Source organism: Carassius carassius, chromosome 41 (assembly GCF_963082965.1).
Source record: "Carassius carassius chromosome 41, fCarCar2.1, whole genome shotgun sequence".
NCBI lineage: Eukaryota > Metazoa > Chordata > Actinopteri > Cypriniformes > Cyprinidae > Carassius > Carassius carassius.
In genome coordinates, this window is record NC_081795.1 from 8,087,077 (window position 1) to 8,103,130 (window position 16,054).

A 16,054-nucleotide genomic window follows, 5' to 3' on the forward strand; every position below is an offset into this window, starting at 1 on the left:
AACTTACATTATCAATATTTGGTTATCACCATTGTAAAAAATCATTATAGTAACACGTACAAAATCTAGTTATCATGGGCTGTCTCATATAGGATATTGCATAAAGTTTTGTGTATTAAGTTTTTTATTTATTTATTGATCGTAGCAGCAGACTATAAGTTAAACATGAGTGGATACCGTGGACACCAATTTATTTGCTATGCTCAGTAACGTAAAGGAATGCAAGACATAGCATAATTGCTTTTATATTGACTTGTATGAAGTAGCCTAACCTAAAATAACGACTTGTGGATTGATTGAATAATGCTCAGGATGCTTGTGGATTAAACATCTCCGATCACTGGCTTGATTTTTATCGGTTTACAAGAAAAGGTAGGATATGGATTTAATTGCGAACTTTTAGAAGGCTACTGATTTTAAGATTGATCATGCTAGCTATGGCATTCGAGTCCAACTAGAAGTGACAGCCTGAGGAATAATCTGAATTACAAAAATAAAAATTGTAAAAAAAAAAAAATCTTTAAAGGTTATTCACAATCAGGCATTGCTGCCAAGGTATCTAGTCTTTACAGTGCTTTGTTATATGGAGCTGTTTGGTAGATCGCAATATCTAATTCGTTTATCTACACTGTAATTAAAATGCGGGTGACTTTAATGGACAGTAAAACAAAGAACACTGTGTAACTCTAAACCGACACCGTAACTTCATATTGACATGCGGCTAAACATAGCCAGAACGCTGTAACTCAATTAGAGCATTCCAAATAAAATGAAAGAGCAGTAACTAGTGTTAAACAGCGTTCTGCCTTGGTTTATCCAGGGCTTTTTGAAGTTACAGTTGAGACAACCCATTATTTTCTTGTAAAAACAACAAAATTGACTCAAAATACTTATACGCATGATAAAGGGTGTCTTGAATGTCCCAAAAATATCAATAACTCAATTTCGACAAAAATCTAAGTTAGTCTTTTGCCTTTGCACGGCAGAATAGTGAGTGTGTAAAGTGAACGAATGTAAACTTGAGCGCAAATTAAACAACTGCTATTGCATCTCCCTGCATCTCTCAGAAACCAGAGCTTGGCAAGAGTAATATCAACTAAAATACTACACCATACATGTTCTACTATTTGTGTATATTTCACCTTGTGTCAGTGATTTAAACCTTGTACGATATGATACATGAATGATTTCAATAAGTGAAGAGTGATCAATCAAACAGTCACATTGCCGTCTCTGCGCGTCTCCGTCTCTCAAAAATCAAACCAGCTCTCTTTCAAAAGTAGGCTATAATCAACTTCGATATAGATACATTTTCTACTAAGCCTACAGGTTTGCTTATTTATCTTTTGCTAGTTTGGCACATGCACATCTGTTTAATGAAGTTTAATAAAAGACTCACTTAAAGAGTTCTGTGTAATGAAAATGTGCGCCTTGAATTAAGTCAGTCGTGTTTAAATGGTCACTTAAAGGGGACATATGATGCTTTTTTTTTAAGATCATTATTTTGTGTATTTGGTGTAACCGAATATGTTGACATTCTTTAATGTGCAAAAACATTATTTTTCAAATACTGTACATTATTGTAAGTTCTCTATGCCCCGCCTCTCTCAAACGTGTTGTTTTCTACAAAGTCCCTCCTTCGAACAAGCACAGTCTGCTCTGATTGGCCAACTGACCCTGTGCATTGTGATTGGCTGAACACCGCAAGCATTTGTGGGAAATGTAATGTCCATTTCCATAATCGCGAGCTTCATCTTTCAAAATAAATGTAAAGACCATTAATAATGTCCTGAATTTTACCATCAGTTCAAGCCGAAAGGGGAACGCATGACAGACACGGTGATGAAGCTCCTATGTGTTTGCAGTACACAAGCCACGGACGGTTAAGACAGCTGACTCCACTGTGTGACTGTCTCTCTTTCTCTCTCTCTCTTTCTCTCTCTCTCTCTCTCTCTCTGTCTCGCACTCACACACATACACACAAGACACCCAAAACTCTAGATTTGAACATTTAATAGCGAATTCTTTAATAACAAAATATACTTCCAGTAGCTGATTCAGAAGCGCCTAATTGTCATAGCAAAGTCAGAATGACCTCCTCTCCTAGGTTCATGAAACGGTCGTCCATAAAATGTGTTGCTGTTCTGTTAGAAGTAATCTTAAAGATTCCTAAATGCATCTACTTTCAGAATGCCAAATAAAGTCATTTTGCTTTTGCCTGGATACACACAACATCTCCCTGACATGGCTGCTTCAACACTTACTGCAGTTACAGATTTGAGACTTTATTCTTTGCAACTTTACAGATCTTCTTTATGCACCAGAGCTTGTAACACTTCAAAGACAAAGGAAAAATTAAAATCGCATCAGATGACCCCTTTAACATTTGTCATGAAATCTCTCTGCTTGTATGATAAATTGATTTTTTAGAAGTTATTAATTTTATAGTTTAGAACACTGAATATTTTTCCATACTCTGTTCTCTTTTTACCATACTTTTCCAGGCTTAAGTGAAATTACATACTTTTCCAGACTGTGCAGGAACCGGTAAGCCAAAGGAAAGCATGTTATTTTACGTAAACCTCACTACACAATATAGAGTGTAAAGTATATGAGTATAAACTCTATGAATGAAATAAGCGCAAATAAAATGGCATTGTTGCAGTTGCCTTTTTCCACGCATTTCCTAGACATTACTTAAATCAATTTCCATATTTCCAAAACGCGTAGGAATCCTTACTGTTTTAATTAAAAGATATTTAAATAATTATTTATCGGATCACAAAAGGTCTCCAATCTGGGACTCGAACTTGTGTGGTACTGCTTATACAAGGGTATCGACTCAGACTGTTCGAAGGTAGGCTATTTAAATAAATGTTATAATCATAAATAAAATATATATTTTGCTGCACAACCCTAATAGTAATGTTTTTTATTTTTTATAAATAAGATATTTTATAAATAAGACACATCATCCAAAAAACAACAAAAAACTTTTATATAAAATAGTCATATTTACCGTTTGAAATGGATGATTGTTGTCTGTGTGTCTCAGTGCTCTAGAAGGATGCTGGTGTGAAAGCCAGTGCGAAATGATGCATTTTATTTGACTTATACACATTAAACCAGTACCCTTGCAAGAGGCGGAGTTTGTTGTTATTGGAGGATAGAACTGAATGTATTTATAATCTCTTCCATTCAGATCAGAAAATGTCACTTTAACATCAGTGTGAACATAAAAACAAAAAGAAATTGACACTAATTTTATATCATTTTACTTTGCTTTCCAGAAACTTTATTTACTTCATATTCTACAGCAAAAACTATAGTCTGAGAAAGTTCAAACATGATTAAAGGCAAGTCAACAATCATTAAAAAAAGAAAAAAAAAGAAAAACATAGTTTACAAGCAAAGATAAAATAAACAGTAGTATTCAGGTACAGAAATTGTATAATTAAGTGTAAAATAACACTGCAAACTATGAAGTACTGTATGAATTAAATTTAGATTAATCTTTGTACTAGCTATTTTGTTGATTGATTAACACCAGTGACATTCAGCAGCACGTATTTATAGGCTGCTGTGCCTTTAAATCTGACCGCACGGATCCAGAATAATGTTAAACATCAGCTTTCTTTCTCAACCGTTAACATTCATTTAAAACATAACCAACTGCGTTTACGAGAATGATTACGAGACGGGTAGTATTGACATAATTCTACGTGTAGGTGTCTGTTCAAATATGAGGCTTTGTCTGATATAGGATACTTACCAAGAGGGGCATTTTGATACAATTTTTATGTCCATTTATACACAATACTTTAGATAGAGCTTAATATTTACATGCGTTCTGAGGCATGGGTTTGTACGCTTCGGATGAGCACATGCACAGATCATCTCACTGCGCACAAGTGTTTTTTGGCACTTAAATGTTTAAACAGGCAAAGCTTAAGTGAGTTTAGTTTAAACACAGATATCAACGTGCTGTTTTAAGTTTCAACTGTGTGTGCACTGCATCAGCATCCGGGTGATGACGGAATAAATGACTGCTCATATTCCAGAATATGGCATTCGTATTGAAGAAGTGTGCATGGTTTGTCCACGCTTTTTTTCTTTTCTTCTTTTTTTTTCTTCTTTTTTTTTTTTCTCATCGCTGTTATTGTAATGTGTGGGAAGCCAGAATGCACATTTATTAAAAGAAAAATATATTAGCTGAACCCTGTTTGTTTTATGTGTTATTTATAGCAAACCATATTACAGATGTCTTTCAGGATATAGATGGGAAAATAGATTTGGTTAGCTGACAAATAAAAAAAAAAGCTTTTTTGTAAAACAATATTCCTGGTCCTTCAACTAATTAAAATTGTCTGTAGAGTTTAATAACAGGATATGGTGTCACATCAGATGACAAAGATTTTAGTGTCATAATGTATTAATTTCATATACTTTTAGAAATATATGGATTAAAAAAAATCTTTTACAATTATTTCTGAGCTATTTTTATTAACAATTGTATGCTTTTCTTTTAAATGTATAAAAGTTGTAATTTATTGAACATCCTTGAGACACACCATATTAACATTTTGAGATTTAGCTTAAAAAAAATACAAATACAATAAAAAAATAAATCTAATAACAAATAAGTTTTTATGCCAATGGTTCCATGTAAGACAAAAACATTTTAAACGATGACAGTATTAAAGTTTTTTATATTGTGACAGTGAAAAACATGTCATGTCATGCAACAACCCATTTAAGCAAACTTTTGAAACTTTTTAAAATGTAAAATTAAGGAGTTTAACAATTGCTTGAGAGAAATGTATAAACATTTTGTGAGATTAATGCTTAAAACAAAAACACCTGGTTATGAAAATGTAATTAGAGAACATAATAATAATAATAATAAATGGGCTGGCATGACAGGCCAGATTATAATGCAAAAATAATCAAACATAAGTGTAAACACATTTTGAAGCAGATTTAAGCAACACCAAAGTGAAAGGCAAAATTCTGAGTTGAGACACAAGATAGGGTTCACAAGAACGAGACTAGACATTATTATCTATTTAAAGAAATCTTTACTGATGAAAAACATGCCTGGAAAAATAGTTTGCAGGTGCATTTTGAATGTTCTAACTAATCTTGCAATAAATGCCGTATCTGCTTTCTGAGAATGAATTATTACATGCAATAACAGACAATACTCAAGCACTTTGAAATATTTTGCCACAAAATCAACTCATGATTTCATGAGTCTCTTCAGACCTATTGTACTTGCAGGTAGAGGTCTTCACGGGTCCAAACATTCGTGCCCGAACCCGAAAGAGACCCGTAATGTACTACACCGAACCAGACCCGTCTAATATTTCAAAAGCTGGACCCGGACCCGTGTAGATCCGAGAAATGCCTACCCGGACCCGTCCCGACCCGGACCCGTCTATTATTTGAAAGCTGGACCCGAACCCGTCGGGAAGACACAGACCCGACTGGACCCGATTGTCCTCTCGTTATTCCAAGTCCAAGCTTAATCCACTCATTATTTCAGCTTCAAAAGTCCTCTTGATGTCACGGTGACGGATGACAAATGCAACTGTGCACATGTACATTCTGACTCGAGTTAACTCGAATAATAACCTCAACTGTTTGCCCTTTTGAACTATAATAACGATAGCTCGTACAATGCCATGGCCGCTGATGTTATTTATTTGCTAACATCTCTGCTCTCTGCTCTGCGTCGAGTCTGAATCTGACCAATAAAACCTTAAGATTAAACGGTTCATTTATATTATTATAAAAATGGAAGAAAATGTAAAGCGCGGTTTGGCGGTCAAAGTGTCCCTCACTGGTTGCCATAGAAACATGAAACGCGATAGAAACTGCACATGCGTTGCTAGCTGTATCAACCTAAAATATGCTTTAACGCAATTTGAGCATCATAGAAAACATTCATGTGACAGTTCACCTCAGATTGTGTTGCTGATTTGAAATATATTTAATATTAGTGTGTCAAGTCTGCAAGCATTATTACCATGCGTGCACTTGCATTAACTCTAAGGGCAGAGAGAGAGAGAGAGAGAGAAAGAGAGAGAGAGATTTTTTTTTGTTTTTTGACAAAACGTGAACGCCTTCATGGTTTTAAACAGAAGTAGCCTATTTCCAACATTGTAATGCATCCACGCTACAAACTCCTGAATAGTAACTCTTCCTGTAACAACGCGCTGAAACACGGCAAATAAACCCAAATAATATACAACCTTTTTATTACGGTAATATTCTCTTTATAATATTATGTTAATGACATTCCCAATTATAGTTATTAATGTTGTGCTGAAGCTGTTCAAGCTGCGTGTGCTGAAGCTAAAGAGCTGAATGAACACGGTAAACTGAAGTGCTGCCAGCTTATTTAACACAGGGAAACGCATCATATATTCAGATATTTATACAACATAAATATAATATTACAACTTATATATGTACAAAAAGACCAAATGCACACGTGAACTTAAACTAAGTTACGTGCTAATCAGAATGTGTACCTTCTGTTGTAGATGTGCTCTTGGCTCTTCCTGCAACAACGCACTGAAACACTGAAACCAAACCAAATGAATTCATACATTTTATTATAATAGTGTTCTCATAATATTATATATATGACAATCTCAATCATAGTTATTAATGTTTAAGCTGCTGTTTGAGCTGCGTGCTCTGACTTAAAGATGATCACAAGCAAACTGAAGCACTCTATTAACCCTCTATAGGCTATAGCTTAACCAAACGCATTCTGTATGAGAAAAATCTGACTTATATGCATAAAATAAACACAATATTACAATATACAATTGCACAAAAGACTGTAAATGCACAAGAGAACTTAACTGTGCTAGTCGTGTGGATCTGTTGTGGATGCCCTGTTCTCTTAACAATGCGCTAAAACACGGGCGAACAAAGATTCCGTTACATTATTTTACAGTAGCTAATAATCTCGTTATAATATGACAGACTTGCCCTGCACATGTTGCAGTTCACTGTATCTTCATTTTCGAAGTGTTTCAAGTGATATACAATTTAAACAACAGCCTAACAATCCGAGATAGCTGATAAATAATCACACATGCACACAATTAAATTCAAACTTGCATGTGGGACTTGGGGCTTGTTACAGCAGGAGATGATGGGGTTTCGTGCTGAACAAAGCAAGAATGTGAGGGCGGCCGAGCAGGATGGTAAGTTGCAACTTAAAATTGCAGGAGTTTCCTCCTGCTGTTCCTCAGAGCATTTCTTGCTGAATTTAAAATAAAATAAGCTGCTTTGTTTTGTTTTTGTTTTATGTTTCATATTAGCAAAACTGTCTGTGTCTGTCTTGAATGAATGACGTTGGCGGATATCATTCATTTCATTGGTTCAATTGCTGGTGACGATGCAGAGTCCGTGGGGTAGAAGCCGCTGATTGGCTGGGAAGCTTTCACTCAAAGCTTTCCTCGGGCTGCTTATTGGATGAACCCATCAGCTCTGGCTTGTTGTGTTTAAGTATTTGACATTTTCCAGTCTCTCTGTATGGCCTGTTGCTTTTATTTTATATAGTTGTAGTAAAACACCATGGATTTTCCAATTGTATTCTTATTTTCAACAGTTATGACTATACTCATAGAACACATCAGCTTTGCAATGTAAGTGTTTAGTTTATTACACAATATAAACAATGAATGTCAATGCTCAAGCTTAACACTGGAAAGAACATTCAATTTTCCACATCAAGTAACTGCTAATTGTAGTCTACTTGTATATGTGTCTAGATGTTGATATGTGTAGCCATACAGTACTCCGTCACATTATGTAGAAAATGGTAGGTTCATTGGAAGCAGGCAGAGATTGCAAATGTTGAAAAATGCTCAAAACCTAAGAGATAAGTCTCTCGTTTTTCATTCTTTGTGGGTTTTTTTGTTTTCATGCTCAAGGCAGCAGGTCTAGTTCAAGAGATTATGCAGAATCACCAAGCACTGATGATAAGAACTTGACATAAAAGGCCCAAAATGGTGGTTTCAAAGCTGCATATGTGGATTTGATGACTTGTGCTGCGAGCTCTGTCTGGAAGGACCTTTTTGGTGCTGCGTGTTCGGATTGTGCTTGACTGCGTGGACAGGCTATGTGGAGTTGAAGTGAGAAGTCCTCCACCCCCAATCAGTATCTGCTCATCTTGCCCAGAGGTATTAACAGTACTTGGGGATTGACCAACATTCAACTGAGCTGACTTGGACATGTACCCAGATGTAACTGCCTGCATTGGTGCTCGGTGGCCAGGATGACGAGCGTCGGCACCCAGCGGCGGCTCTGTGAATGCGGCTGAGTGCCAGGTTCTTCTAGTGGCCAGGTGAGCTTCTCCACATGTGGGCCTGGTGTAGCAGGGACAGCCCAAGATTTTTGCAGGGGTCTGTTGCATCCAAGTCAGCATATGGTTTATATTCTCCTCGTCCTCGCAAGCCCAAGGGTTTTCTCCAAGTGTGAGTAGCTGCAGTCCATAGAGTTGACTGAAGACACCATCGCTTAACGAGTTAAAACGATTAGCATGCAGGTAGAATCTCGACAGCCTGGGGAGGCGATCCAGTGAGCCAGGCAAGATCTGCAGCAAGTAGTTGTGAGAGAGGTCCACCATATCCAAATTGTGGGGCATGTTCGTTGGGACAGTCCAGAATTTGTTATGACTAAGGTTGAGAGCTTGGAGATTGGACAACGTATTGTTAATAAAGACGACACGTTCCAGCAAGTTATGTGACAAGTCCAGTTTCTGAAGGTTCCAGTGGTAGGCCGTATCGTTCTTCTCTATTTGACTGATGTAGTTTCCAGAGGCACGTATATCCCAAAGTGCTCTTGGCAGACCAACAGGAAGGTGGTGCAGATGATTATAGGAGATGTCCAGAGTTCTTAAGTGGTCAAAATGGTTGAGGAGTTCATCAAGATCTTTGAGTCGGTTATGTGACAAGTTGAGGAAATGAATGTTGTGCTGCAGGCTATCAGGAAGTATAGCTAACCCTCGTGCAGAGCAGTCCACCACTCTATGGCCTCTGCTACAGCTGCAAATTGGCGGGCAAATGGCCAGCACACGCACCCCGAACAGAAGGAGGAGCAACAGGTTAGTCGGCATGGAGGTAGGTGTGGTGTGGGCAGTCCTGCAAAAAGGAAAACTTGTCATAAACTTGTTCTTTAGGTTTGCTTACATAAAAGGAAAATTTATTAGCATCCAAGCGATTTAAAGTGAAAAAAAAAAGTGACGTGACATTCAGCCAAGTATGGTGACCCATACTCAGAATTTGTGCTCTGCATTTAACCCATCCGAAGTGCACACACACAGAGCAGTGATAACACACACACTGTGAACACACACCCAGAGCAGTGGGCAGCCATTTAAGCCATTTATTGGGACTCTGTCTTCCTAATAATGACTATAAAACAAGTCAGTTCATCTTTTTGGGAATTTTTAGAAATCTTAAACGTATGATACCATTTACCATTTTGAAGTGTACCCTACGTATTGTTCTAATGTTTCTGTCATCCATAATTATAGCAAGGTCTTATAAAGGTTCTCAGAGCCATACTGAGCAGATCATTTCTCTTTTTCTTAGTGGGTCTGTGCTAATAGTTTGAGCCTTTGCCAGGAGCTACCCTGCCATGCTTCAGTGATGAGATGTTAGCATTTAGCCTTGAAAGCAGTGGCTACATCCTGAACCCCCACTCCCTCACTTGTGGGGCGGCAGATGGAGACCGTGTTGCAAAGGTCTGTGCTTGTGCACAAATCACACTCTGTTCTAGAAAGTTACGTGTTCTGGGTTGCCATGTCAGTATGCAGGAAATATTATATATGATATTAAAGCCGTATCAATAGTATTACCTTAGTAAATCCATTAGTAAGTCCATTAGTACAATCTAAAGTTCAGTGTTTGCCGGAACAGTCTAACAAGGGTGTGCACATGCCAGAAATTTCTATGGGGAAAAGCATCTTCTGCTCTCATTAAGGTGTCCCTGTTTTTATAATAAGAGTAAAAACGCTCTACTGCAGACTCGCTGTGACCTAACATCTCTCTGGAATTTATGATTGAGCATATTTGGTAAACCTAATTGTGTGATTTAAATGCTCCTTATTCTTGTCTAAATGGCATGTATTACTTACCTTTCCATTACTTTGTGAACATGTCGTTATGTCCGTTCTGACTTCTCTTGCTGTTCCCCCTTTTTCCTAGAGCAACAGGAGGTGATTTAGGTTGCTTGGTGTCTTATGTTTTCCCAGTCTTGTGTGACAGCAGGGTCCACGTTTTGTCTTCACTGTCTCATGCATCTGTCCGCATTTGCTCTTGCTCTCGCTCCCCCTTCTTCTACCCTACCCCCTCCTTTTCCTCTCATTGACAGCCGAGAGTTACTTTGGTTTAGAGCCTGTCTTAGCCATTTCCCTGCCTTTCCGTTCTTCCAGGCATGGTCATGCCAAGCGTTTGCACCCGTGGGTTGCCTCAGCTAGTGTTGGCTGCCTGCTTACAGCACTTGCATCAGGGAGGTCTGTGAGAGGAGGTCGAGAGAGAAAGGAGGGACCAAGGGAGGGAGATGAATGATCATCGGATGGTGGGGAAGGGGGAGGTGGCAAATTGCAGTACAGAGTCGACCCATACTGCTGCTCATGAGTAGGGGGGCGGGGTGTGGATGCTGACTTCAGTGTTTTATATTCTGGATTTGCACACACCAACAAATCATCTCCCTGATTTTTCTCACTCAGTCTCTCCCATACTTGCACATTTTGTTCTCCTGTAGCATGTTATGGTCTGTGTAGTAGTAAATCCTATTACTCAGTAGTAACATTACAACTCTTTATGTCTATGTAGCTATACATCTATAGATATAAAGATGGGATGGTCTGTGTTACTGTAGTCTGTCTAGTCTGTTTCCCCCTAGTGTTCTGAATATGCAAGTGCACAATATAAGAGCACCAAGGAGGTATGAATGTAGCCGTGGAGCGAAGCAGCATAGCAACCACAATCGAATGTGTGAACAGCTGCATAGCAGCACAGTGAAGCGTTGTGAGTGTTTGAGTATTCAGTTAGAAAGCATGCAGCAGTGAATAGTACCAGTTTAGACTGGATGTTGTCAGAAAATAAAAACCTTATCATAACCCTACCAAAAAAGTTCTGTAGCTCTACCAATGTATGGTGTCTGAATTGGATGATGATAATGTTGTTGGTGGCGTCCCACAAACTAGTAGTTTAAAGGTAATTGCTCATTTAACCACTGAACTCTGACTCGATCCCAACGAATAAAGTGAGTTTTGTTCAAAGTAAGTCGAAATAGTCTTGTGGTCTGTTTCCCAATTTGACTCAGCTATGACATTTCCTCTTTCACTTCTGCTGCAGGTGGTGTGCAGGCCCTGCATTCATCTCTGCAGAAGACGCACTGTATACTACTTGTGCTAACTTCATACCTTTCTCAATAGTAATACTTCAGTTTTGGTGATCCCTAGAAAGAGCGTGTTAGGGTTGGAAACCAAGAACCAGTTGAATAATGATTTTCATGATGTTCGTTTCAGTTGAAGGTTCTTCAAATCACTCATTGAAGAATAAGTATGATAATAATGTAAATGAAAGTTTTAACAGCATCTTTACACTGAAGTTTGTGAGTTATTAATTTAGAAGTGTAACTGTGTAATGAGTGTCTCTTGGTATATTAACATAGAATTGTAATATTAGCTTAAAAATATTATCATATAGATCTGCCACTTACATTTACCATTTTTGTTTTGTAGCTGAAGGAAGAAGGATGCAAGACTGTGTTGTTGCAACACTTTATTTTTAGAGTGAGCTGCAATAGAGTGGGGGCACGATGATGTCACTTTGTAGGCAGATCACTGTTAGCATGACACTGGATCCCTCAATAAAAAGCCTAATAGGATTTTCCCATAGTCTTTTGGATTATTGCAAAATAATAAACTCTGTCCAACCATAGTTCATGAAACTTACACATTTTGTCCATCAAAATAATCTTCACAAGATAACTGATCAATTTTGAAGCCTAAATAAAAGCACCTAAACATAGGCTATAAACGAACTACACCCCCATGATCACTCGTCTTGGGCGTCACCACCACCATACTTCCCACAAATTTATCTTTTTTTTTTTAAAGTGTTCCGTGAAAAGGATTTACTCTGTATATGAATTTTAATCCATGCTACATGAACCTTTTAATTAAAAACGTGTCTCCACGAACTATTCAATAAAATTAACAGCAGAGTGAGCAGCTTTTTAAGCTACTTCTAAATATTGTAGAAAATATTGCCTTTCAATGATTTGTATTGTAAAAAGCACTATATAAATATACTTGAATTGAATTTATAGTTTTTGGATATGGTAAGATTCAACTTATTTTAGTGAATAAAGTACCACGTTTCAGCTTTAAAAAAAATTCCTTGGACATATTGTTCCAGGTAATTTCGGTGGAAAAGCAGCTAAAGGCTGGACATTCTGTGGTTTTAATGCCTGAGCTAGCCATACATTTAGCTTGTAGATGTTGCTTTTTAAAGTACATAATTGACAATGGCATTGACATTTTAAAGACCTAACAAAATCAAAATTGCTTTGTAGTTTTTAGTAATTGGCTTCGAAACAGCTATATGCTGGTGCACTTAAACTGACAGATATGCAGTTTTAAAATGTAAAGGCTCTGTCCTCTATGAAAATTGACCAAAAAGAGTGGTGTCCAAACTTGTTCCTGGAGAGCCACTGTCCTGCAGAATTAATCTCTTAATTAAACACACGTGTAGCAGTTGATCAAGGTCTTTAGACTCACTAGAGACTTCCGGGAAAGTGTGTTTGAGCTGTTTGAAGCCCTTCAGGAGCAGGATTGCACACCCCGACCAAGAATATGAATGATTCATTCTGGACTGCACAGCTTTTTGTCCAATCAGATTCTCTCAAGATCGAGCTGCCACTGTTTGGCAAGGAGCAAATCAGGATTAACATAATAATTAAAGCCTATTGGCTAATGACAAAAACACACAACCTCTTTAATGTGTCCTTTTTTTAAATGTTTCGATGAGTCAAGGTTGCATGCAGTTGTGTTTACATAATTTGTTTGACTTTTAGAAAGCAAATATGAGTGTGGTGTTTGTCTTTTTTAGTGGTTTTTAGATGTCTCATGAGATTAGGGCAGAGGTGGAGCAGGTGGAACAGTCCCAACATCTGATGTTTGCAAAGGAGCTGCATCTTCTGAAAGGGAATCAAGATCTATAGACACTAAAGGTGGAGGAAGTTTAATTACAGTATGCGGTCCAGAAGACAAAGATGGAGTGAGGTCATCAGTCTGCTTGTATTCTTTGTTCTCCATCACAGGTTCTTGTGCACTTCCTGGCACAGGTGTTTTGGAGTCAGAAGAGTCCACAGATGCTTGAACTTCCTGGATTTTGTTATCTTTTCTCTCAGTTGAGCCTTGAGTAGTTGTCGGTTTCCCATTGGGGGCTTGGACCTCATCCGGATTTTTCCTGCCGAACGTGCTTCCTTGCAGGATGTCCCCCATGAGAACTTCCTCACTTGTGTTCCTCCCCAATGTCAGGTGTTTTGAGAGCCGTTGAGAGATGTATCTGGAAACAGACATCTGGTTGAAGCCTTGTCTATTGATGGTGTCAGATTCATCCACATTTGGCAAGTTCGGTTGAACATCGCCATCCAGAAATGGTGATGGTCCGGCCCACTCAGGATTTTCAAGCTGCCTTTGTTGTATTTTACGTTTCCTTATCAAGATAAAGATTATCGCTATGAACATCAAAACAAACGTGGTGCCAATCACGGCTGCTACAGCAGGACCTGGGTTCGCTTGCTGGTTGTCTTTTGATGGAGGTGGACTTCGCTTTGTGGTGGTCTTTTTAGTGGTGGTCAACATCTTTGTAGGCTTAGTCACAGATGAAGTCTCAGGCTCAGGTTTTTGATTACTTGTCCACTTGTCTGTGACTTTCCTCTCTGTGGTTTTTACACCACTGGTGCTTACTGTCCCATTGAAATCTGACACAGTTGTTATTGCAGAAGTGTGGGGATGAGTCACTGGGCTTGGTTGGTATGTAGTTTTCACTGGGGGCTGGACTGTTTGAAGATCTTTATTTGTATTGTTTTTGACGCTTTCCGTTACTTTTTTATTTGCTTGCACATCATAGAGTCCAGAGAAATGAGAAGTAGAAGGTGTTTCCTGTGTGCTATTCTGTGTCTCAGAAAGACCACTGCTTGTCTTTTCTTTTGGTGAAACATCTGCCCTTGTGGCATTGGGTGGTTTAGTAGAGACATTAAATTGTGTAGCATTCTCTGTTTGCGAAAGATATTTAGTATGTGGTCTGCGGGAACTTTCTGTTGGTTTTAGTAGTTCCTTTTGTAGAATTGCCTCGTCAAGTTGTGTTGACGCAGTAGTCAAGTTGTGTGTGTCATAAAGTACATTCCTCTTTGTCCTTGATGTCTTGTCTTCACCATTTGTTGTCCTCAGCCTGATACCTTGCTGCTCTGGGTGACTTGTAATGTGTTGCATCTGAACGCTTCTTGAAAGTGAAACCACGTTTTTTGTTCCAGAATCAATCGTGTAGTCCCTCTGCCTTGATGCATTTTCTGCTGTGTTTGTTACCTCAATATTCTTAAGGCTGGTTGTTAAATGGCCGTTTAGACTCCATGGTAGAGAGAAGAGGAAGACAAGTGTATAAAGAGTAATCCTCATGGTGTCCTTTGAGAACCTTGCCAAAAAGAGACATTTTTGCAAATAAGACTCAACAGACCGTTTTATCTCCCTACAAAATACTTATAGGCCACATGCAGTATGTTCAGATTAAAACTTTTACATTTATATATTTTAAATATAACTACTACAAAATGCAACTAATATGCAACTAGCATAGCTTGACAATGAAAAAAGTAGGTTTTCATTTATTTAGCAGTCAATATTGGACAATTAGTTTCTGACAGACTGTTTTTCTCCTCTAGTTTGTAGTGTTAGGTAGTTACTTGAAAAAACATGACTTAAAAGTTTTGCTGTGCCGTATTAAATAGCATAATTATTGGTTTATGCTAGACAAAACTGCAGAATATTTACTTACTCAGGCATCCTCTGAAGCATTTGTTGAACTGAAGTATATAGTGATGAATACGGAACCGTCACTTCACTTGACAGGAAGTGAAGCTGTGAAATGGCTGCATTCGGTTTTGCTAATAGCTGTTTTTTTTTTTTTTCTCTTTACTGAGGAAAGAATCTGTGGTAACGTAGTAAGAAAAACAGAAGCACTTTTTTTCTATCTAAACTGTGTTCTAGGATATGAGGCTCCTTTTTAAGGTATATTTTAAAGCAATGCTGTTCATTTTCTGAAAGCTACAGTTAATAATTGTTCAAATATATCTGTAAGTGTAAGGATTCTAGGTCTTGTAGGTCAAAAGTCATCGGAAAAGAAAATTATCTCATGCCTCTTATTTGTAATCTTGGATTACAAAAACACCCTCTTTGCAACCATCTTCTGAAGCAAAATCTGGCAACGACCTTACCAGAAGCATTTCTGCAGTGAGTTTCGCACAGCAAGCAACAAAATTTCAAAATCCGATTTTAAATGATAAACAGGACAAAGATTTTAAGCATTAGTATTTCATTTTATTTTTCATAGAGATGTCAGTGTTCTAGAAGAGAAAACATGCTCATTGTTGTAAGATGTGGAATGCAGAATGGTACTGCTTTTCCCATTTTAAAGCTGAAGTGCGTGATCTCTTAATATTCAGATTTAAATACAAGTAAACCATTCATAGGTTGTTTCATCCAAACTGTTTGACTGACTAATGACAGACACATGCTTGAAAAACAGTCATTTATTTTTGCAATGCGGTTCAGTAACTGTAGTGGAAATTACAGTAGAAATTACACAAACACACCAGCTTGAAGTGCATGTTGTGGTCTGTTAGTTGTGCACAAAGCGTAGAGATCTATTTGACTTTCGGTTACAGCGAGTGAATGTGCTCTTCTATTACTGGGTATATGCTGCTCCTTGTCATATAAAACAAATAGCCAAAATGT

General features: G+C 37.9%; 3 protein-coding genes across 11 annotated transcripts in view; 1 reads left to right on the forward strand and 2 right to left on the reverse strand.

Annotated features, from left to right (window-relative positions):
- The window catches only part of LOC132123557 (neurofibromin-like), a 76,870-nt gene that overhangs the window by 35,108 nt on the left and 25,708 nt on the right, over positions 1-16,054 (forward strand). The gene's annotated exons all lie outside the window — the stretch shown is intronic.
- LOC132123224 (oligodendrocyte-myelin glycoprotein-like) lies at positions 7,899-10,803 on the reverse strand. Of its 2 annotated transcripts, XM_059533798.1 has the most exons (3): positions 10,258-10,803; positions 10,163-10,226; positions 7,899-9,164 (listed from the first exon to the last, which is right to left on the reverse strand). In XM_059533798.1, exons 2-3 carry the CDS (start codon positions 10,168-10,170, stop codon positions 7,988-7,990), a joined length of 1,185 nt encoding a protein of 394 aa, XP_059389781.1. In that variant the 5' UTR covers positions 10,171-10,226; positions 10,258-10,803; the 3' UTR covers positions 7,899-7,987. The 2 variants fall into 2 exon arrangements, with proteins under 2 accessions (XP_059389781.1, XP_059389780.1); XM_059533797.1 differs by having other exon boundaries at positions 10,163-10,803.
- LOC132123225 (protein EVI2B-like) lies at positions 12,861-15,222 on the reverse strand. The gene is made up of 2 exons (XM_059533800.1): positions 15,096-15,222; positions 12,861-14,735 (listed from the first exon to the last, which is right to left on the reverse strand). Exons 1-2 carry the CDS (start codon positions 15,113-15,115, stop codon positions 13,172-13,174), a joined length of 1,584 nt encoding a protein of 527 aa, XP_059389783.1. The 5' UTR covers positions 15,116-15,222; the 3' UTR covers positions 12,861-13,171.

What these genes read in the sequence shown, in the direction of transcription:
- LOC132123225 (XM_059533800.1), bottom strand. Translation starts at nt 15,115, where the DNA reads ATGCTTCAGAGGATGCCTGA. An exon ending in ATGCTTCAGAGGATGCCTGA is followed by an intron (nt 14,736 to 15,095) that starts GTAAGTAAATAT and finishes CTTTTTGGCAAG; the next exon opens with GTTCTCAAAGGACACCATGA.